This window comes from Dromiciops gliroides, chromosome 6 (genome assembly GCF_019393635.1).
Source record: "Dromiciops gliroides isolate mDroGli1 chromosome 6, mDroGli1.pri, whole genome shotgun sequence".
Lineage (NCBI taxonomy): Eukaryota > Metazoa > Chordata > Mammalia > Microbiotheria > Microbiotheriidae > Dromiciops > Dromiciops gliroides.
Window position 1 is genome coordinate 188,313,336 of NC_057866.1, and position 24,566 is coordinate 188,337,901.

At 39.6% G+C, this 24,566-nt stretch overlaps 2 protein-coding genes across 4 annotated transcripts in view; one reads left to right on the forward strand and one right to left on the reverse strand.

Moving 5' to 3' along the window:
- PALLD (palladin, cytoskeletal associated protein) overlaps nt 1-24,566 on the forward strand; it is a 536,515-nt gene that overhangs the window by 494,850 nt on the left and 17,099 nt on the right. For 2 of the 3 annotated variants that reach the window (XM_043971007.1, XM_043971009.1), the window contains exons 14-16: nt 525-578; nt 2,155-2,376; nt 9,545-9,694. In XM_043971007.1, the coding sequence (XP_043826942.1) occupies nt 525-578; nt 2,155-2,376; nt 9,545-9,694 (426 nt within the window). The remainder of the gene's footprint in view (nt 1-524; nt 579-2,154; nt 2,377-9,544; nt 9,695-24,566) is intronic. The other variant, XM_043971008.1, reaches the window with a different exon arrangement.
- CBR4 (carbonyl reductase 4) overlaps nt 1-24,566 on the reverse strand; it is a 103,864-nt gene that overhangs the window by 23,680 nt on the left and 55,618 nt on the right. The window lies entirely within an intron of this gene.

Here is a 24,566-nt window from a genome sequence, read left to right on the forward strand (position 1 = left end):
GTCCCTGACCTCAAATAGATTACAGTCTAATGAAAATTTCTCATTAAGTAAGGAATCACAACTTCCATAATAAAAATTAGGGGAATACATGTAAAATAGACATTTATTTTTTTAAACATAAGAATTGGGGAATTCTGCTTGAGAGGCCTAAAGTGGTGTTTTAAGCTTTCCTCACTGAGAAAAACACTTCTTGAACCCATTGAAATTGCTATATTATCTTTTAAATCTTGTCTTCTGCTATCTGGGCTTTCCAGATGTTTTCTCAAGCCAGAAGAATGCCTTTTAACACAAGTTTAAAGGGCCAAGTAAACTATTCTTCAGGAGGCCAAGTAAACTAACTATTTATTCCTTGTGGCCTATTTAGACATCAGCAGTGACGTCCAAAATTTGAAGGTTTTTTCTCCCTTGTGTTGAATATTAAACCCAACAATTCCATTTAAAGCAAATCTCCAGAAATTGTGTTGACGTCCTTCCTCAATTATATCATTAGCCTTCACCTGTATTTTTTTTTTCTGCCATTACAGGAAATTGAGTCTCTTCATGCTTCTTCTGTAGTGAATTCTCAGGATGGTCAAAAGGTTAACATTTCCACCTTTCTTCCTTCTACCTTTCATTCTTCTAGTGTCTTTGTCTGCTTTTCCCCCTATCACTTTTCCTCCACATAGATAACTGTCTCTCACTGCCACAAGTTAATCCTAAATGATATTATCAATTTATAGTTTAATATTATTTCAGATGAACAATATTATTGCAACCCCAGACTTGCTGTCACTAAGTTAGAAATTCTCAAGTAATTCTATCCTCTTTCTATCATCAGCTGATGCCTGGTACCCAGTATTGTCTCTTTTTTTTTCCCCCAACATCTGTTCTGCCTTCTTTGTAAAAGGATAGAAAATCACATTTTCTGATGAAATTTGATAGGGAATAGACAAAGAAGCCAGCCAGATGTTTGTTTTAAGAGATTTACTATCTCTTTTTTGTACTCCTTTCTTAAATGCTGGTGAGTTGCTTTTTTGCATGAGTAAACAAGCAAGGCTGGGTAGCTCTGAAAAGAGTGCAAATATGTCTATAAGAAAAACAAAGGACTTTACAGCTCCCCAACCCAAAGGATGTAGGCTGCTCAAAGGCAGTAGTAAGTCTCAGGAAAATTCTTGTTCTACTATATGACCCACCTACTATGTGACCCATTTAAGAGAGCAGCAGTTAAACTCATGGTCTGATAACCGGAGGAATCTATTTAAATCGATCACTTGTGAATGTTATAATGCACAATTAGAGAATGAGAAGACATAGTTTAACAGTCAGCTAGGTACCGATACATGTCTCCTATTTCATTTTGGTTTTTTGTTTTTTAGTGAGGCAATTGGGGTTAAGTGACTTGCCCAGGGTCACACAGCTAGTAAGTGTTAAGTGTATGAGGCCAGATTTGAACCCAAGTACTCCTGACTCCAGGGCTGGTGCTCTATCCACTGCGCCACCTAACTGCCCCTCCTATTTCATTTTAATTAGTTCACTTTTAAATCTAAAATTTGGTTGGCCTTTTTAGTCTTTTTTTAAAGGAGGGTGGAGGAGGTTAGAGGGAGGGCAGGAAGGCCAGGAATTGCTATGAGTGACAGACAAGGACATGGTACTATTTCCTTATTAATCCTTCTGGTAACAGTCCTATGTAGACTTACAGCTGTTGACCATATGTATTGTTGCTCTTCTGGAGAGAAGCACCACCCTGAATCTGCATTTACCCTAAGGAAAGAAATAAGTGTTGTGTTGGATTTTATTTTTATGAACTGTTCAAAAATACATGGCCTTGATTTTTTTGTTGTGGTGGTGTTTTTGTTTTTGTTTTTTAAATTTCTGACAGAAAGAAAGAAAAGAAAAAGAAACCAATCCTCATCGATTTTTTTTTTTGATGATAGGACTTGAAGACAATTTGAAATATCATATACACATTTCCAGATGTTCTCTTTTTTTATAAGGAACTTTTACTTGAGCCTGGATTATGTTTTCTATCTATGTAGCACCATTTTTTCCACATGTAAAAAATCCCAATACCTTTTAAATACCTTATGGAGTAGGATGATAGAGCTTGTGAGATACGTTGCGCCACATGGGAAGGGATTGTTGGATGTTAACATGACCTTTCTTCACTTACCATAGGAGTACAAAGTCTCCAGCTGTGAGCAAAGACTCATCAGTGAAATAGAGTACAGGCTGGAGCGCTCTCCCCTGGATGATTCGGGTGATGAATCACAACAAGGAGATGGGCTGGTAGAGAATGGAGTGGCCCCATACTTCGAGATGAAGCTGAAACATTACAAGATCTTTGAGGGCATGCCAGTGACATTCGCATGCAAAGTGGCTGGAAATCCAAAGCCAAAGGTGAACTGGGATAATGGTTTTCTAAAAGCAATATTTTCTTAACTGCAAGGAATTAGGCCTCTCCTTTCCAACAGGCGGTACATGATATAGATGGGGAGAAGGGCAAAGAAGATGTGGAATGCCCTGTGTATTCTGGAGGTCCTTAAGAAAATACTTTCCTTTCTCAAACTCTTCCCTTTTTCAATTTTCATTTCTCCCAATTGCATCAGAGAAAAAGCCTAATATAAGTAGAACTGGGTATTGTATGAATTTACAGTTAAGTGATCCTGAAAAATAGGCATGAGGAACACTACATTTTGAGGATTCATGCACTCAGATAGAATTGTAGCCTTTTCACTCCATTAGAAAAAAGTCATTTGTTGGGAAAGTCTTGATTACAATAGTGCTGCTAATGCAAGGATTTTTAATCTGGGTCCATGAGCTTTTTTTTTTTTTAATTCAATAATCGGTTTCCTGTTTAATTCTGTATACTTTATTTTGTTTAGTTAAAAACATAATTCCGAGAAGGGGTCCATAAATTTCACTGGGCTTTCAAAGGGGTCCATGACATAAAAATGGTTAGGAACCCCTGACTAACAAGCTGACTTTTCCTATCTGGTGTGATCTCACTTGCCTTACTCCATTAGGTTATGGAATTGATTTTTTAAATGTTAAATGGATAAAAGAGTGCCCTCTACTGTCATCACCAAATACTCACCATCCCCATAGGTAGTTTGCCTCTGGAGAATTTAATTAGTTGGAGATACTAAATACAAGTATACTTACTATTTAGTGTAGAAATCATTTATTTAATTCAGAAAACTCAAGGATCTTTCATTTCTCTATATACCAAAACTCAAGGAATCCTCTAACACCCAGTCTTTAACACTAGCTTTTCAGGGAATCAGAAAAAAATTAAGTAAAACTGAATCCAATGTTACAGGAACCTAAACAGAGATAACCACACAACCTCTATTCCATCTTTTATCCTTAAATGACCTAGACTTGTAGAAGGTTAGGTTTTAGAGTGTCATTAGCTTCTTTCAGAAGAGAATAATAATTGGTACATTAATGTTCTTCCTTTCCCTTTGGACACATCAGCAGTGGTTTCTTGGAGCTAATTGTTAAGAGTATACCTAAAACTCTTGTTAAATTTTCAGGGTGAGCATTCACAACTTGGGCATCCCACCACAAATCAAGGAACAAATCAAGGCTTGATTTGTTGTTGGTAAGGCTTAAAAAAATAATGGAGAAAATGTTAATGATGAAGATTAAATTTAAAAGGGCATTATTCAGATGTACTTTTTTTGTGGCCCTTCCCCCCACTCCCTCCTGGCTGGTTGTTAACCATTTACCAGCACACCTCTGTTTAAGACAGATGTGCATGTTATCATTTATTAACCCCTTCTCTCTCATTCATTAAAAAATAAGGTCAAGACAAATAATTACAATTATCCTAATATTAACACTATGCTACTGCCTTCCACTGTTAACCAAAGGTGAAGTGATGATGTTCCTTTTTTTTTTTTTTTTTTTTTTGCGGGGCAATGGGGGTTAAGTGACTTGCCCAGGGTCACACAGCTAGTAAGTGTCAAGTATCTGTGGCTGGATTTGAACTCAGGTCCTCCTGAATCCAGGGCCGGTGCTTTATCTACTGCACCACCTAGCCACCCCCAATGATGTTCTTTTTAATACAATTAAACAGAGTATGAAAAACACCATGGAGTGGTGCAGAATGAGTCTTCAACAGTTCAGGGATTCAAGTTCCTCACCCCCAACATATACCAATTGGGTGACTCTGGACAAGTCACTTAGCTTCTCAATGCCTCTAGACAACTCTTTGAGATTAAGTTGTAGAATGGTTCCATCTACATTGGTAGAAGAATTTCCCTCTCCAGGAGTCTGTTACACTGATGAAAGCTTGGATCTGCCTCATATATCCCTCCCACCAAAAAATTTACTGAAAAGTACATGTTAAAAAAAATTAATATCTTTTGCTTTTACATCACCTTCATTTGCAAATATATCCATCCCCTCTTTTTTCCTCAGGGGCCTCTTTTAAAAACAAAGTGGAAAAAAGCATTTCAGAAAAGCTCTCCAATCTATTGACTGTTTGCCAGTGTTCTACCCACTTCCACGAAAAAAATGAGGGAGGTGCATTTTGAGAAGTATATATTAAAATAATTAGATAATTAATATAAGCAAAGTAAATGTCAAGTAACCCCAGAAAGTTTGTGGAATATCAGAATTCAAATCCTTTTTAAAGCTTCAGAGAGATGAAAATCACCAACTTATGTTTGTAATTTATTTTTTAAAAATATAATCCATTCCCCTAAGTCCTTAGTTTGCAGATTCCAATATGTTCTCGGCCTATTGTAAGAACTTGTAGAGGCTTGCCAGGTTCTCACCCCAGAGGTCTGAACGAGGAACAACCACAATTCTAACACCAAGGCTGAAAAATAAGCTTTATAACCATATCATAGATGTGATGCTACCATGAGGCATTGGGGATATGATGAGCACCTAGTGGCATAAGCCTGCTGACATCTCAAGGGACCTGCTCCTTGTCACTGAAACAGCCAGAAATCAACCCAGACATTCTAAAATTCTTGTCTTAATTCTTTTGTTTGTTTTGTGTTGTTTTTTTTAGTGAGGCAATTAGGGTTAAGTGACTTGCCCAGGGTCGCAGAGCTAGTAAGTGTTAAGTGTCTGAGGCCGGATTTGAACTCAGGTCCTCCTGACTCCAGGGCCAGTGCTCTATCCACTCCACCACCTAGCTGCCCCCTGTCTTAATTCTTTTGTTAGACAACCAGTGAATTTCACAGCTTTTGGAACCGCTGTGAAATTGAACTCGGTTTTTTTCCCATTCTCAGACCCCCGTCTTCTTATTACAGTGATGGGGAATGGGAGAGGACCTAGATCTGATGATGGGCAATAACCACTTTCTTTCGAGGAATCTTTGGGGTGCCTTGGGGAATACAGAAGGTATGTGGGTCAGTCAGGGAAGAAAAAAAATCCCATAAAGGAGCCTCATGCATTTAGTTTTCACAGGCTATGGTGGCCACATTTGTAGGCAAATCACAAGATCCTAGACTCTGAGCTGGAAGGGGCCTCAGAAGTCATCTAGACCAAACATGTCAAACACACGCAAGTGCAGCTAGATCAGGATGTGTATGGTAGCAAAGCCAATGTGTCATTTCCACTGTTCAGTGACATCACTTTCCAATATTGAACCATTTGAGAGCGTGAAAGACTTTTGTGACAAGAACTTTCCTTTCTGAATCTTCAGTAGCTGAGCTATGGTACCTGCAGCAACAGTTGGCAGGCTACATCACCACAATGATCACTTCCCAAGGTGTTAAATGATTTGGCCAGGGTCACATAGTAAGTAGTAAGAGTGAGTCAGTTTGAACTTGGGACATCCTGGCTCCAAAGCCAACATTCTATCTACCGTGTCCCTTCCTTCATAGGAGGCTTTTCCTGATCCCCCAAATCCTAGTGCCTTCCCATCAACCTCCACCAAATTATCTTGTATTCATATATATATGTGTATATACACATGTATGTGTGTATATGCATATATTTTATACTTAAATGTATATACTGTGTCCTACAAGAAAATATAACCATCTTGAAGGCAGGCAATGATTGGGTTTGGTTTTTGCTTGTTGTAGGTTTTTGGTCTAGCTCAGTGCCAGACAAAAGGTCCTTAATAGATACTATTTGAGTGATGATAATCATTATTATTATTTAATTATTATTATTAAGGGGAACAACCTCTTACCTCCTGAGGCAGTCCATCCTATTTTAGGATAGCTCTGATTGTCACGAAGTTTTTCGTTACATCAAGACTAAATTTGCCCTTTTGCAAGTCCCAGAAATTAGTCCTGCCCTGTGACACCAAAGAGAAAAGCTCGATCCTTCTCCCTGTATGACAGGCCTTCAAAGACTCAAAGACATCCATTAACCCCACCCTCCAACTGAGTCTTATGGATTGCCTGTAGGATGCTTTCCACTGAAGAGGCCTTCCAAAAAAATGTGGTGCCCAGAACTGAATCCAATACCATAGTTGTGGTCTGAGCAGAGCAGAGAATATCGGCACTTAGTCTCAGCAGCCAAGACTTTCTTAGTAACCCGAGATCACATTAGCTTTTATGACTTCTGTACCACACTGTCAGTTGATAAACAAATGCTTATGCTGGTAAATGTAGGTAAGCAGCTTGTACAAAGTGCTAGGCATACAAAGAAAGGCAAAAGATAGACCCTGCCCTCCTAATGGTAGAGACAACATGAAAACAACCAGTTCTTGTTTTGTTTTGTAAGATAAAGGCAGCCTTTCATATACTATTTGCTGGCAGCAGAAGAGTTAGTCTGTAGTGAGAGACTGAAGATCAGTCAGCAAGCACCTACTATTTTTCAAGCACTATTCCAAGTGCTGGGGATACAAAGACAACTCTGAAATCATTTCCTGCCCCCAAGTAGTTTACATTCTAATGGGGGAGGGGGAACAGGTACATATAAAAGCATTTACAGAATATGTGCACCACTAATACAAGAGGGCTTGAGGGGAGAGAGGGAGAATATTTGATGGGGCAAAACTATTCATACTCCTGGACCCACTGGTTCTATAACTAAGACTATACCTAAAAATGTTATCACATGGGGGAAAAAAAAACTACAAAAAGTATTCAGAGAAGCTTTATCCATAATAACAAAAAAAATGTAAATAAAACACACGTACCCTTAGGAAATAGTCAAATATTTTGATATGCAAATATAATGGAGTATTCTCCATAAGAATTGACAAGAAAAATGAAAAGAAGCATTGGAAGAGGTATGTATAATTATAGACACTGAACCTCCAATTTTCATTTTGTATAGGGAACTCCTAGATAAGGAAACATCTCCTATCAATACAGGTTAGCACCTTCTCTGTGATGGAAAGTTTTAGAGAATTGCCTAGATCAGAGGAGTCAAACTTGATGGGGCAAAAATCCTTAGTGCAAGCCAGAATGAGATTAAAATGTAATGGGTAGGGGGCAGCTAGGTGGCGCAGTGGATAGAGCACCAGCCCTGGATTCAGGAGAACCTGAGTTCAAATCGGCTTTAGACACTTGACACTTACTAGCTGTGTGACCCTGGGCAAGTCACTTAACCCTCATTGCCCAGCACAAAAATAAAAATAAATAATATAAAATGTAATGGGTAAATTTTTAACATGAAAATACAACATAGAGACTTAAATCGTGATTTTCTTTGGAGGGGGAGCAATGAGGGTTAAGTGACTTGCCAAGGGTCACACAGCTAGGAAGTGTCAAGTGTCTGAGGCCGGATTGGAACTCAGGTCCTCCTGAATCCAGGGCCAGTGCTTTTTCCACTACACCACCTAGCTGCCCCCTAAGTTATGATTTTCTAGCTCATCATGCAACCTACAGGGATCCATTTTTATTTGATTTTGACACCACTGGGAAGTTAAATGACTGGTCCAGAGTAACCTAGCCAATGTGTGTAAGAGACAACCTGAACCCAGGTTTTCCCAGTCTCAAAGCCAGCTTTCTACCCACTATACTATGCCAACTATCAAACACACACACACACACACACACACACACGCACGCACGCATTTCTGACTTCAACAATGTAAAAGAAATCAGAATTCCATCAGAATTTGAAAAAAACATTACATAAGTAGAAACAGAAGCAAACAGGATATTTTTGTAAATTTAACATTGCAAATAATGACATTCATAGATTTGTTGTTCAGTCATTTTTCAGTCATATCTGACTCTGTGACCCCATTTGGGGTTTTCTTAGCAAAGATACTGGAGTGGTTTGCCATTTCCATCTCCAGCTCATTTGACAGATGAGGAACTGAGTCAAACAGGGCTAAGTGACTTCCCCGGGGCCACACAGCTCATAAGTGTGTCTGAGGCCAGATTTGAACTGAGGAAGGTGACTCCAGGTTGGGCACTCTGTCTCCTGCACCATCTAGCTACCCATAGTTTTATGTGGCTTTCATTTTTTTTCCTATTTGAATGACTTTCTTGTTGATGATTACTTACATCTTAAGGTTTTCTAAAAGGTTAAAAACAAACCTCATATGCCTTGGAAGTTGTGACACATGTGAAGAAGTGAAACAGACACAGTGTGGTCCCTTTATTAGCTTAATATAAACTAGATAAGTGTGTAGGAGGACCTCAAAACAGAAGTCAGTGAGGAACACTAAACTGAGAGTTTGTGAATAAATATTTATATTCTTATGTCTATATAAGATGGAGGAGAGGTGATTTTTTTTTTAGTTGGGGGAGGGGGTATGGCAAGTGACCAAAAACAAGGAGATCCCAGGAAGATGAAAATGGTGATGAATCAATGTGGGGCATTTAACGTGAAAGACAATGATGAGTCTTGGGCTCAGATAAGAATTTAAGATCATGCTACAGGAAAAGACAGCACACAATTTCGATTAAGAATCCCAGTTTAAAAGAAGGAATAATTTCCAAGAGTTCAATTCCTTCAATGTCTTCCCTCAGATTGACACTATATTTTAGTCATCTAAGGTTACAACTATGTTTTGCACATACTTTATTTCTTCATGCATCTTTTATTTCATTTGGTGTGGGTACACCCTCTACTAATACAGATTGCTTCCCTTTCATGCCTGAATAGATGGTCTTCTGGATTTTCCATGCCTGAAAAACTAAGTACTGCCCAACCATATCTAATAACGAACCTCGGGGCAGCTAGGTGGCACAGTGGATAGAGCACCGGACCTGGAGTCAGGAGGACCCAAGTTCAAATCCAACCTCAGACACTTGGTACTTACTAGCTGTGTGACCTTGGGCAAGTCACTTAACCCCAATTGCCTCACTTTAAAAAAAAACAACACAATAATCTAATGATGAACCTCTCTGAACTGAGCTGGGCTGCTCTTCAGACAAAAGGCCAACATTCCATCACTGGGCCTACATTAAAACCCTGAGAGGTATCCTATTCTACTGGCAAAACCCTTGAAAAACCAGGGTCACCCCCCCCATAACAATAAACATCTAAGTGCAAGGTGTTAGTGAAGGAAGTGTTGTATACAACAAAAGATCACATAATGACCTTTACTCATCACAAACAGGAAACAAGTGATTGGAAAGGAAGTTCTCCCATCTCCTCGTTGTTCATTTATCATTTCCCTTTGCAGATATATTGGTTCAAAGATGGGAAACAAATTTCTGCAAGGAGTGATCACTACAGCATTCAGAGAGATCCTGATGGAACCTGCTCTCTTCACACCACAGCCTCCACCCTGGATGATGATGGAAACTACACTATCCTGGCTGCAAATCCCCAGGTAAAGAGAGGTGTGACTCCAGGCTAATCAGGCGTTCTAGTCCATAATTCTTTTACAAGGTCTTCATTCTGACAGGGACACTGTTTGGTTGAAAAGTGAAGTCATCCTTTGGCTCATGTGAAATCTTATTTTGTTTTGTTTTGTTTTCAAATGCTACCTTGTGAGAGAATAGAGAACCTTTTAGTTAATGGAAAAGGTGCCTTAACATTTGCCTTAATTAACATTTCTTTGTTTCACTCATCACTTCTCATTAATCACATCAGATATACTTTAGAAGGAATAATTCTAGATAGTCAGTGGTGACAGAAATATAAATGTATTAAATATACATTAAATTAAATAAATGAATTAATTAATTAGCTGATTCATTTATTAAACATTTACTCTGTGCCAAGCACTTGTGATACAAATGGAGAACACAAGACAAACCTGGCTGTCTAGGAGCTCATTCTATAATTAAGGAAGACAACACAGAACACAAAGTTCAGCCTCAGAGTGGAGAGAAAAGCTTGGAATTCCTAAGGGTACAGTGGTGGGGTGAATTACCAGAGCTGATTAAGTTTCATCAGAAAATCCATGACAATACTCCTTAGAGACATTAGGGTCTCTAAGGTATAGAGGCAAGCCAGGTGGTAAGACCTGGAGGACCTTGGACAAAGTGGCAGGTCAGAAGCTGAATTGCAGTTATAAGAAATAGAAACTTTGATGGCGACTGAGCAGTGTTTAGAATGTCTTAGTGATTCAGTCTGCCTTTCATGGAAATGAATGGGTATTGAAGAAGCTAGTTTTGCTGTCAGCAATGTGGTAGAGCGTTTTGCAAACCATAAAACACTCTTATACAAATGTTAACTATTGTTATTACTCCAACCCTGGATGCACATTTCAACCTTTCCATGTCTTCCTATCCTGTGTGGTTCTCTTGCCTGTTTTTGCATTTCTCCTCTACAGAGTATCCACTGTGATCTCCTTTTTATTAACGTTGGAGTACCATTACAGGGTTTTCTCCAGTTCTTGAGAATTTAAGCTTCCTGAAGGCCAGAGTATTTGTTTTTATATCCCAGTGCCTCACAAGTAGCTGGTTCTTTTTTTTTTTTTTTTTTTGGCGGGGCAATGGGGGTTAAGTGACTTGCCCAGGGTCACACAGCTAGTAAGTGTCAAGTATCTGAGGTCGGATTTGAACTCAGGTACTCCTGAATCCAGGGCCGGTGCTTTATCCACTGTACCACCTAGCCACCCTTTTTTTTTTTTTTTAAGTAGCTGGTTCTTAATAAAGACTTGTTGCTTGGCTGGTGTATTACCAGCTCACCTCCTTCTTTTGGCCAGACATGCTCTAAATAATTTTCCTCCATACTGTATCTTGGAAATTATTGTTTATATCTAGTTGTAGTCTACTCAGATTCCCCACACTTTTTTACATTGCCCTTTGAGTTATGTGGAATTTTAATTCTTCTGAGATCATTGTATTCTCTGATTTTAAGACATATAAAGTTCTATCACCAGGAGAAGAATATTGGTGTTAAGGAGGTAAACAGTTCAGAACAATTAAAAATGCTATAATTTCCAAAATGGCAATCCAAATCAATCTTCTATTTCATCCTAGGGTCGGCCTATCCAAGAGTAAATAATCCTGTGGGCTGCCCATCTAACTGAATGTTGTGATGTAGCTTCCTATGTCTTACAACCAGGGAATAAGAGTCAGGAGGTGGGTGTAGAATATAAGCTGTTTTCTTTTTTTTGAGGGACAATGAGGGTTTAGTGACTTGCCCAGGGTCACACAGCTAGTGTCAAGTGTCTGAGGCTGGATTTGAACTCAGGTCCTCCTGACTCCAGGGCTTAAAGGAAAGATAATAGATCTAGATTGGAAAGAACTGTAGAGGCCACCTCATCCATTTCCCTCATTTTACATGTGAAGAAAGTGAGGCACACAGCACTCAAGATAAATAGATCCCGATTCTAGGTGGAAGCTGGAAAGCGACAGGCATTCTGCTGCGTATTTTCAGCTGATTCCTGGGCGGTGGTATTTTTCAGGTATTATAATTTCCCTTTCCCCATTTTTATTTCCTTTCCCTTGATCCTACTGATCCTGTTTGTGTGTTTTTTAAGTTCGTTCTTGTTAAAATAAATCTTGTTCTGTTTTGGAAAAAAAAAAAGATAAATAGATCCCGATTTTGCTGCTCATTATCTTTATGTTGGGTAAGTTGTTTCCTCTTGCAAGGATTCACTTTCCTTATCTTCAAAAGGAGTGAACTGTATCTCTAGCCTTCCTAGCTCTAGATCCTGTGATTTTTCTAACCCAGGCCACCTTATATACACTTGCAGTTGAAATAGGAAAGTCTCTAGATAGACTGACCAGAGTCAAGATAGTCTTGGAAGAAAAATTTCCAAACAGTAGAGTGCCTGTGTGGGGTCCTCTTAACTTATGGCTTCCTCTCCTAATTCCCTTCCGCCCACGGAGGGAAGGACTTAGGGAGCTGTCATAGGGGCTTCCATAACAATTACAACCTTAGAAGGAGAGGGGGCCAGATATCAGGACCATAGCATAGGTCACAGGAGAGTGGTTCGTGGCACTGGGGATGCATGGTTGGACCTCCATCACAGGTCCCATAATTCTGCCTTGCTGAATTCTAAGGGAGCCTTCTCTGGGGCTGGCCAGCGCTACGAAATCCTTTCCTGACGCCTATTCCCCACCCAGTGTATGAGGAGAGGTGGGACAAAAAAAAAGAGGCTGAATCATTGATTTGTACCAGGCTACAAAGAGCCTGGCTCTTCCTATCCTACTTCTCCAACAAGGGTTTGGAAAAAATGCTTGCTCTAGTACTCCCAGCGTGGGCCAAGCTTTTTAGTGAAGACATTAGAATTCCAGAGGCCATTCTGACCTTGAGCCACTTGTGGCTCCAAATGACCTTCAAGGCCACCATACCAATGAAGAATGGTATATAGGTAGCTAAACAATCAACTCACTGGAAGTCACCTTTCCTACCCAAATAGCCAAATAGAGGGAGTAAAAAAGCAAAAGGTCTGGGTCATTCTCACACAGGATAATAAGGCCTCGAATAACATGCAGCTGCTTGGATAGAGACATTTATCTCACATTAAAACTGCCATGGGAGATTTTTTTTAATGCCTCCTGCAGACTGGACAGATGCAGGAGGCTTCTCAACAAGGCATTGCCAGGATGTCTTAATCCCGAGTGCAAAATTTCCTGCTTTTTAAATCTTACGTCTTCATTTAGCAGGTATTGCCAAGCACTCAGAATCATGCCAAACCTCATGTTGGTTTTGTGAGTCACCACGTAGAAATTGGGATGAGTTTTACCACCCCTTAGGATCCAGAGTGGTATTTAGAAGTGACAGGTGGCAAACCATGTTTGTGCCGAATCCCCCGGCATGCTTGATCCTTTGTTGCTCCAGGCATACCTCCACAGAGCTGTCTAACAGAGCATTTTGTCATCCCAACCCGGTAACATCTGTCAGTCTAAAGTCATTTGCCATGCTTTTAATTTTGCAGATTATAACATTAATACTCTAAGAAGAGCCGTATCAAAAGTAGGCCCTATTCCGAAACATTTTTTTTCCAGGCTCTCAATTTCCAAAAGCATAAGACAGTTTGCATTGTAGTGTAGCTTTCTGCTAAGCTGAGTTTTACTTCCCAGAGAGTCAGTTCTTTATAAAGAGCTGAGGAAGAACCCAGAAACGATACGATTTTTATTTTCTATCTTGCTGCTTTGTTTACAAAAGAAGGCTGGAAATAGAAAACAGGGGGAGACGTCCCCCTTTTTTATGGTACACTGCAGCCGGCCATAATGTGAAATGACCAGCGGGAAAGAAAAGGAGATCTGGAGTGGAAAAGTCAGTTGGTTAATGAAACCCAGACGGTGGAGATTCCCTGAACAGTGGAAAATAATTACAGCAAGCAGCCAGAGAGGCAGGGTGAGGAGCAGGGTTAAGAGGAAGATATTGAAGTTCAATGAGGGCTGTTTTATAGTCCATAAAAATAGAAGCCCTTTTCAATGACATTTTCCCACCTGGATTCATCTTTCTGAAATAAGTAGCCCTTCAGATTCTGGTTAACATTGTCCAAATTCTAGCTGGGAGAAAACATGCAGCCCCGACCGTGTACACTCTTTGGTGTATGCTGCAAGAGAACGAAGCAGCCACAGTTCAGTGAAAACAATGAGGGATCACATACCGTAAGACCAAAAGTGAGGCCAAAATGAGAACCTATGAGAGAGTTTATTTTAGAGCCTAATCCTATCTTTAAGACACAATTTAAACACGAATGTTGTGCTCTGTGTTTTGCACGTTGCTAAGTGACCCTGTAGCATCACGTCTGGATTCTGGAAATGTTCTCCAGCAGTTGGTAACTTCCACCGGTTGCATATCATGCTTACAAGAGGCAAAGCTTTCACAGACCCAAATGCTACAAATTGGATTTGATAAACCATGAAATATAAATGTTATCTCCACTTTGCATAAATAACAGGCCTGATGCAAGGGATTGGATCATTTTTGCAGGCTGGAGGTTTAATGCACAAACCTTGTCTAGTTAAATATTCCAGCATGACCCTGAGAGTGCAGTATTGAGCTCTACAGGTTTGTTTGGAATTGAAAAGTCACACACAGCTGGGCTTGTTAGAGAAAGGTGGTCTTGTTGATGATGTTTAGCTTTTGCATCAGGAGCCTTCCGGACTCATTTCTGACAAGAGCTTGCTTCCCTTCGTGTAGAGAGGGCTATTCAGTCATGGTGGAGGATGGACAAATTAGTAACATCTAATGAAACTTAATAGGCAGTAGGAGCAACTAAGGATATAATTATTAGGGCTAATTTGTACAAAATAGGAAGAAAAAAGGTAACCCCTAATTCTTTAGGACTAGATGCTTTCTCACAAAAATAAGAGAGTGTAAATTTTGGAATCTGACTCTTGGAGTTAAAGTTTTATCCCTCTGTGTATTCATTAATCAAACGCATAGCACCTACTCTATTCAGACGACTGTGGTAGGTACTCAGGGAGAAGAAACATTTAGAGAATTGTTTCAGCTTAAAGCATCAGACCTGGATTTCAGGAGGACCTGAGTTCAAATCCGATCTCACACACTTGACACTTAATAGCTTTGTGACCCTGGGCAAGTCACTTAACCCTCATTGCAGGAAGGAAGGAAGGAAGGAGGGAAGAAAGAATTGTTTCAGCTGATAAAATAGAATTAAAAATAGAATTTTTGAAGAGTTATACTTTTTTTAATGAATGAGTGAATGAAACAAGCATTAATTAAGCACTTGCTACATGTCAGTCACTGTGCTAAGTGCTAGGGATACAAATACATAGGCAAAAATCGTCCCTGTCTTCAAGGAGCCCAGTACGCAAAGGTGGTTAGGACAAGGTCATCTGGTCCACAAAGTTGGTGAGCAGAATTGTAAGGGAATAGATTAGCACACCTCATTCTGGAGCAATGGAGAGGTGACTGTTCCACAATCAGAAGGGGAAGGGAGGAAGGGTAACCTCATGGGGACAAGACAACTGACAAAGAAGAGAAGGCAGAGTCAGTAGTGAAGTAAAACATGGCTAGAGCTTTTCCTGAAATAGCTGTCAAGGAGAGGCAGTCACTATTTGGGAGGGCAGCGGATTCAAGGCAGAAGTTTCTCCAGAATGGGAAGGGGGTTGACAAGAAGAAAGAGGAGGGAAGAGGAGGACAGGTAAGTAGAGTGAAACATAGCTCTGGTGGTCTGGGAAAAGACATTTAAGAATGTTTTCAATCATCCATGTTGATAACATGTTTAAGAGCCAGTGATAAGTTCAGACCCCACGTTAACAAACTAACAATTCATAAAGTCCCTTGTTTAAGGTGTTAGGGAAAGATTGATGCAAGGGGGGCAGAGCTTGGCACGTGAATGCTGCCTTTCTTTCCTAAACCAGAGAAAGAAAGCAGAGATGTTTTGGTAGCATCTGAATATCAGTTTTTAGATGGTGGTGAGGGAACAGCAATCATTTGAGAGTTAGGACCTTAATCTAAAGTGATTAAGTTGAAGTGGTTTTGTGTGTGTATGTGTGTACATACATGTGCATAAACATGTCCATATCAGATACTAAGAATCTGATTGGCTTAAAAGCATCATTTCTCCTAACACTTCTTGGTAGCCTTTGAAGATTAAAGAATTTAGGGGCAGCTAGGTGGCACAATGGATAAAGCACCGGCCCTGGATTCAGGGGGGCCTGAGTTCAAATCCTGTCTCAGACACTTGACACTTACTAGCTGTGTGACCCTGGGCAAGTCACTTAACCCTCATTGCCCCGCAAAAAAAAAAAAGTAAAGAATACATTCAATACAGCCTAGCTCTAAACACAGCACAAAATTCACATCATGAATTAGTTGCTATTGCTAGAACATGGACTATAGAGGAGGTCAGAGAAGTCACTGAAGGGTTGATCACCAATTGTGAGCCCTAAATATTACATACCACTCATCTGATTTCAATATTTCCACAGCCTCCTTTGGCAACTACAGAGCCAACCATCTGCTAGTCGTAGAGGCAAAGAAAGAATCTTCTGGTCAGGGAGACAGACTTCACGAGGAGTTTTCAGTAGAAAGAACACTGTTGAGGAATCTCATCTTCTGGAAATCTCCCCCTTAAATCTCCCCCTTCTCTGTATCCTTTACCTTGACCTAAATGTAGTCATGCTCAAAACAAAAATTTATTGGGTGGCCCCACCCTCATATGAAGGGGCACGTGCTTCCCCTTTAGAAGGGATAAACAATTACCAAAAATGCATCATACATGCAGTCCTCTCACTGTGACTGCCACTACAAAGCAGTATTTTATGTAACAAAGCCACTTCTACGTCTAGGTAGAGGCTCAGGATACCTGTACTTTGTTCTACTTTGAGCAGACTTATGATGATGAATTATTGAATACAATAATGTAGAGTGCAGTGGAACAGGTGTTAAATCTGGAGTCAAGACCTTTATGACCTGAAGTATATCACTTACTTAAACCCCTCTAGTATTCGGGTTCCACAATGGATGAGATTAAAAAGATGATGTCTGTGATCCCTTTTAACTCTGTATTTTATAGTCCCTGGTCAGTATCCATGTAATTTTATAAACAAACAAAAAGATGAATAAGCAGATAAAGGTGTAAATGTATAAGTGTATCAATAGATGGATGAGAGAGAAAGAAGGAGTGGATGAATCTAGCTAGCATTTATAAAGCATTGAAAGGTTTGCAAAGAACTTTAAATGGATCATCTTTTTGATCCTCGCAATAAGCCCAGCAAAGTAAATGCTGTTATTATCCTCATTTGTAAAATGAGGAAAACTTGCCCTGGGTCACACAGGTAGTAAATGTTGGAGGCAGCATTTGAACTCATACCTTCAATTGAATGTAAATAAATGAAATACCTGTATGTGTACCTGGAGATAGAGGGGTGCTACTAATAATGTTAGAGCTGTATATAGCCCTCGGCTTCCCTCGACTCTTTCTACTTTTCAAAAATATTTCAACCATGCCCTGCTAAGAAGGAAACCAAAAAAACTTCCCATCATCTACCAAAACAGAGATTCATGAGCTTGGGAGAAAGATTACTTTTCTTCTTGTAGTTAAATATATCTTTGACTCCTAGATCATTAGATTTGAAAGAGAATTTTTAAGATTCACTAGTTCTACTTCCTTTCTTTTCTTTTTTTAAACAAATGAGGAACTGAATCCCAGAGACATAAATTCATTTGCCCAAGGTTACACAGTTAGTTGGCAGAGCCAGGATTCAAATTCCCTGGGCTTCAAACTCCAAATTTGGTATTTTTATTTAATTAAAAAAATTTTTTTTTATTTTACTACACCCCAGCTACCTCTTTTCACTTACTGCGGGCAGCTGTATTTCTTCTCCAGGTCCTAAAGCTAAAGAATGTGTTTTTAGCATGTCTAACATATCTTCCCTTACTCAAGCAAAATTTCAGTTCAACAAACCAATTAGGAGACCCTCATAAAGGCTTTTGTAGTGGAATCTTACTTATAATGGAGGCCAAGTCAGGGTCTTTTATGAGGACCAGGTTCTTCTATCTTGTAACTTTGGTGCACTAAAGGGCCTTGGGGATCGATCGGGAGGCTGCTGCTATTCAAAAACTTCATACATTTCGCCAATTAAGAGGTTGTCTAGGATAACTGATCTGACAGAAGTTAGTTCCCTTTCTTTTTTTTTTTTTTTTTAGTGAGGCAATTGGGGTTAAGTGACTTGCCCAGGGTCACACAGCTAGTAAGTGTTAAGTGTCTGAGACCGGATTTGAACTCAGGTACTCCTGACTCCAGGGCCGGTGTTCTATCCACTGCGCCACCTAGCTGCCCCTAGTTCCCTTTCTTACCTTCAGGTAATTCCTACTAAGGCGAATCTAAACCCAAGATTTGTTTTGCTTTAATATTTTATTGAAGATCTATTCTTAGATCCTGTCACTTCCAAATGACTGCCATCTCTTAAAACAAATAACCACAGTCAAGCACAACAACAGTTTGGCCAGGACTGCAAATGTATGCCTCATTCTACCTCTAAAGTCCACCACTTCTCTGCCAAGAAGCAGGAGGCTTGCTTCATCATCAGTCCCCTAAAGTCTTTGTTAGACATAACATTGACAAAAGTTCTAAAGTCTTTCAGTGTTGTTTTCCTTCACAGTATTGTGGTCATTGTGTGCAAAATTGTTTTGATCATGCTGGTTTCACTCTGTATCAGTTCATACTTCTCATCTTTCTATATTTTTAATTTTTCTAATTAAGGAAGACATCAAACCTCTAAAATTGTGGTTTGTCATTGTAGTGATCTGAGTTCTAAAAACTTTGAAAGTTGTTTTTCTTTATAATGTTTTCATCATGGCATAAATTGCTCTCATGGTTCTGTTCACTTTATTCTGCATCAGTTTATAGAGGTCTTCCCAGTTTCTTCTAAAATTGTCCATTTTTCCATTTCTTGAAGTACAATAATATTCCACTAACTTAATTTAGCCATTCCCCAACAGTTAGGGACATCCTTAGTCTCTAGTTTTTGTTACTACTAAAAAAAGTGCCATAAATATTCTCATACACACGGGTCTTTTTCCTTTTCCTTTGATCTCTTTGAGGCATCATAGGTATAGTAGTTAAATCCATCTTTTTTTTTTCTTAGAATATAACTGACTAAATTTCTTAATGATGTCTTATTGTAGTATGTAGGTGACCCTGGGTTCCTTTCTTAAACATTTAATTATTTTGGGGCGGCTAGGTGGTGCAGTGGATAGAGCACCGGCCCTGGAGTCAGGAGTACCTGAGTTCAAATCCGGCCTCAGACACTTAACACTTACTAGCTGTGTGACCCTGGGCAAGTCACTTAACCCCAATTGCCTCACTTAAAAAAAAAAATTTAATTATTTTAAATATTAATTTAACTGTCATGAATATAGAGAAAAAAAGGATTATCTATGAAGATATGCATATGTGGGGCAGCTAGGTGGTGCAGTGGATAAAGCACTGGCCCTGGATTCAGGAGGACCTGAGTTCAAATCCAACCTCAGACACTTGACGATGGGCAAGTCACTTAATCCTCATTGCCCAGGGCCCCCCCCCCACAAAAAAAAGCATGCATATGCAGCTTAAGGGTTTTTCTGTTTGTTTGTTTTATTGTTGTTTTTTTGTGTGGGGCAATGGGGGTTAAGTGACTTGCCCAGGGTCACACAGCCAGTAAATTTCAGGTGTCTGAGGCCGGATTTGAACTCAGGAACTCCTGAATCCAGGGCTGGTGCTTTATCTACTGCGCCACTTAGTCACCCCCAAGGGTGTTTTTTTTTTTAAGTATATATTAAATTTAATCTGAGCCTTCCTGTGTCCCCTTTTGAACTTCTTTCTGTTCTGTTCTCTGTGTGTGGTTTTTAATGTTTCATTGAGACCCTTTAATTTTTTTTCTATCACTATCATTACCCAACATCCTACTTTGTCTGCAATCTCTCCTCCCTCCACAAAAGCCTTTCCCTGTAACAAAGTGACCCTGAGGCCTTGAAGGCTCTACCAGGGCAGCACAAGCCCTGGAAGTTCCTATCCAAATGGAAAGATTTCAAGTACAAGCCCCACAATGAACTGTGATGCCTGTCACCAAAGGACCAGCCTCAATAAATTCAGAGGTACTCATCACTATAAAGTTAAGCACCAGCTGATGATTTTTTTTTTGGCCACAGAAATTCACAAAATTCTCTGCTGAAGCATGGAGAGACTGTGATATGTAATTATTGATTGGCATTTATATAACGCCTTAGTGTTTATCAAATGCCTTCTGCATATATCATAGGATGGATCATTCCATGGATGGGACCACACATCCTTGAAATCCTGGAGTATGATTTATTCTGGCATGATTTTGACCACAATAAAAACATATACATAGCAAAAGAATTCTGTCGCTGAAATGAGAAGAAGTATGGCCAGTCCTGGAGTCAGGAAGACCTGGGTTTAATTCCTTGCTCTGACATATATTGGCCGAGTGACCATTGGCAACACACTTAACCTCTCAATGCCTTGAGAAAATCTCTAAGATTATAAATGCTGAACTGACCAATTTACATTGATGGAGTGAGATCCCACACATTGGTGAAATTAGAGGTTTGGATTTTTTTTTTAAATCACTAAATGTCAAAGCCTATAATGAGGAAGCCGTATTGCCTGTTTACAACCGTTAAAACTATTCACGTAAAACAAAATGTATTGGCCCCCATTCTCCATCCTCTCTCCAAAATGATTATGGATTCTACATGTTTACTCATTGAAGCAAACATATGTAGCCTTTTGGCAGAATATCAACTATTTAAAGTATAATAAGGGTCTTCTAAGAATATGACCACCCAGCTTCCCTGTTGCAATTGGAGACTTCCAGGCTTAGATGAGCCTCATTAGGAGACTCTAAACCAGCTTAACAATTAGGCTTATGCCAAGCATTAACCAGCATGAGGGGAGTTGGCCTCCCACGGCCTGTGTTTTGGGTACAAGTAAACATAAGGTAACCCGAATGGAACTGGTTTTCATTAGTAATGTTATACCTCATCTTTCATGAGGATTTTATGAGAATTCTGCTGAGTGTATCTTTGGTTAGGACAGGAAACATTCTAAATGTTAGTGGGGGTCTATGAGGAATATGCCACACATATTTTTAGTATCCTTGTGTGATATTCTTTGGAGTAAGGAGACAATTGTGCTTCTAGCCACTCCTTTGAGCCCAGTAATTTCTTTCCCTGTTTATCTCTCTCATGCTCAGAAGTCATAGAATGTCAAGAGTTGTAAAAGACCTTAGATATCTTTAAAATCAAAGTCCTTCATTTTAGAAGGGGGAAACCATGACCCAGAGAGGTGGAAGTCTCTGGCCCAGGGTAACACATCTAGTCAATGTCACATTTGGATTTCAAACTCAGGTCTACTGACTCCCATTCCAAGGTTCTTTACACTGCTCTGTGATGCCTCTCTGCTACCTTCTTGCATTATTCTCTTATTTTTTAAGAGGCTTAATATAGCCCATGCAATGAAATTGTAGCTTTCTTGAATCTTTTGAGTTTTCTACTTTTTTATCTTCCAAAGCACCTACCATACATAATGCCTGGGATAGAAGTGTCAAAACACTCAGGTGGCCCACAACACTCCCAAGTAAGACCCAAGCAGATTAAAATTCAATTGGGAAAGATTCAACAAAATATGTCAGGGATCTTTATGTACAGTTTAGTGGCCTTGTTTCTATTCGAGTTTGACACTGTTGGCTTAGGGCAGAGTAGTCACTTGATAAGATTTTGTTTGTTGATCGATTGCTACAGAATCAGTCTTTCAAACATGTATTAAGCAATTACTATGTGTTGTATGAGGTGATGGGCATGGCAAAGACAAAAATTAAATAGTCTATGCCCTCAGATATTAGGAGCCAACCAATACACTCTCTCCTTCTCTCTCCAAAAAAGATAGATAGAGCAAGCCTTGGTAGAACTGGATGATCAAGATTCTAAAATTCATACTTTATCACGCAAGGAGAAAATAGTTCTAAATGCATCAGCTGACCTGATTTCATCAATATGGACCCTCTTCTACTGATAGTAACCCTTATGTGCCTTAGTCTTTGAGTTACTATAGCCAAAAAAAAAAATAGTGAGTTGAAGAAAGTTGAGATGTGTCTTCCTCATATTATATACTTTGTCAGTTGTAACAACATTTATGTTAATAGCACTATTGTACAACAAATTTAATGTCAGTCCATGGTATACATCCATATCTTTGCCAAACAAAGATTAAGAAGGAAATTGAACTGGAGAGCATCCAGAGAAGCAGAGCCAAGATGATGAAGAAAAGCATCAAATCCATATTAAATGAAGGTCAACTGAAAGAACCAGGGGCGTTTAGCCTGGAGAAGGGAAGATTCAGAGGAATTGTGATAACAGCCCTTCAAACACTTGAAGAGAGCAATGTGGAAGAAGCATCAGACATACAGGAACGTAGGTTTAGAGCTCAAAAGTTTCTTTGGGATTATCTAGTCCAATTCCCTCATTTTAAAAACGAGAGAATTGAAACTCAGAAAGCCGATGTGATTTGCCCAAGGTCATATGCTCAGCATGTAGTAGATAGCCAGTATACAAACCTACATCCTCAGACTTCAAATCCAGCTTTCTTTCTACTATTCTCAACTTCTCTGTTCAGACTTGTTCTTTTTGGCCCCAGAAGGCAAATCTGTGAGCAATGAGTAGCGGTTGAAAAGAGGAAAATATGTATTTCATGTCAGGAAAACCTAATAATTCAAGCTCTTTAAAAGTGGATTGGGGGTGGGCAGCTAGGTGGCATAGTGGATAAAGCACCAGCCCTGGATTCAGGAGTACCTGAGTTCAAATCCGGCCCCAGACACTTGATACTTACTAGCTATGTGACCCTGGACAAGTCACTTAACTCCCATTGCCCTGCAAAAAAAAAAAAAGTGGATTGGGCTGTGCTGGGAGGTAATGGGTTCCCCCTCATTGGAAGAGTTGAAGTAGAGGCTCAAGTATGTAATGATGGAGATCCCATCCAGGTCAGATACAACTGAGGAAATTCTGGGGTGATGCTTACCATATAAAGTTTGGCTTATGCCAGGTATTCAGTCTCATTTGTTGTGGATAAGGAAGACTATCCCACAGCAAGATGACTACCTATCTCTGGGTTTTAAAGTATTTTGGTGGAATTTCAGAAGATGAAATAGCCTTTACAACCCAAGGCAGAAGAACAGCTAAGTGTTGTTAAGAGTACCACATAATGGGGCAGCTAGGTGGCGCAGTAGATAGAGCACTGGCCCTGGATTTAGGACCTGAGTTCAAATCCAGCCTCAGACCCTTAACACTTACTAGCTGTGTGACCCTGGGCAAGTCACTTAACCCCAATTGCCTCACCAAAAAAAAAAAAAAAGTACCACATAACTACATATCTTTCAAAAGGTGAAAAAGCAAGCAAGTACAGTTCTCCCGAATCACTGAGTAGAAAGTGACCTTAGAGATCATCTGGTCTAATCTTCTTGACTACCTCACATAGCAGTCCAGGAGTGTCATCTGCCTGCCTGGACAGGGTTATCTAGTTTGGGTTTGAGCACCTGTTGTCATGAGTCTTGACTACCTCACATAGCAGTCCATTATATTTCTTTACAGCTCTGGTTTTAAGAAGGTTATTTTTTAAAATAATAAACATTTTTATTTATAGTTTTGAGTTCCAAATTGTATCCCTCCTTCCTTCCCCGCTCCCTGAGGGGGGGGGTAAGCAATCAGATACAGGTTATACATGTGCAATTATGCAAAAGAAAACATGAATAAAAGAAAAAATGGAAAGAAAGTTAAAAATAGTATGCTTCAGTCTGTATTCCATCAATATCAGTTCTTCCTTTGGAGGTAGATAATATATTTTATCATCAGTCCTTTGGGATTGTCTTAGATCATTGTATTGTTGAGAATAGTTAAGTCATTCACAGTTCTTCATCAAACAACATTGCTGTCTCTACGAGCAATGTTCTCTTGGTTCTGTTCTCTTCACTATACATCAGTTCGTACAAGTCTTTCCAGGTCTTTCTGAAGTCATCCTGCTTGTCATTTCATATAGCACAATAATATTTCATCACCATCATATATCACAGCTTGAAGAAAGTTATTTTGATCTGAAATCTTCCTCCCTATGATTTTTCTGTGTTAGTCCTAGTTCTGCCCCCTGGAGCAACATAAAATAAATCTATTCTCTTTTATAGATTTTCAAAGTCAACAACCATGTTTCCCTTAAGTCTTTTTTTCCCCTCCAGGCTAAACATCGCTAATTTCATAAACCATCTTTCATTGGTTCTTCTCTCTATCATGGCTTTTCTCTTTTGGATGGAATCCAGTTTGCCAATATTTTTGCTAGACTGTGGTACGCAAAATTCACCATCCACCTCCAGATGTCATGTGGCAATATGGCAGGACTAGCCCTCCATTGTTCTAGATGCTATGCTTTTCTCAGTGTCGCATAAGGGACAGGAGGTTATTTTAAAATGCCTTTACTTTTATAGCGGTTTCCTTAAAGGAAGTTCAGATGTAGAGATCCCTCAAAGATATGATTGGTCAGAGTTGGTATTGCCCCTCTAATCACTTCCCCTTTTCATCTTGCACCCATTGAGCACTCAAAGAATCAGCTACCTAGAGATAAAATTCCTCCCTGACATCAGAAAGGTAAAAGACATCCCTTCTTTTAAGGGACTCACAATCAGATGGAGCTGGAATTCTGTGCATATTCATGGAGGGAAGGAGCAGTGGGCTCAGGTTAAGGAAGAAAGAGGATATTTGCTAACCTGGCTAACCACTCTGAATAAGAAATTGATGAGGGAAGAAAATTCAAACAAAGGGTGAAGATGACA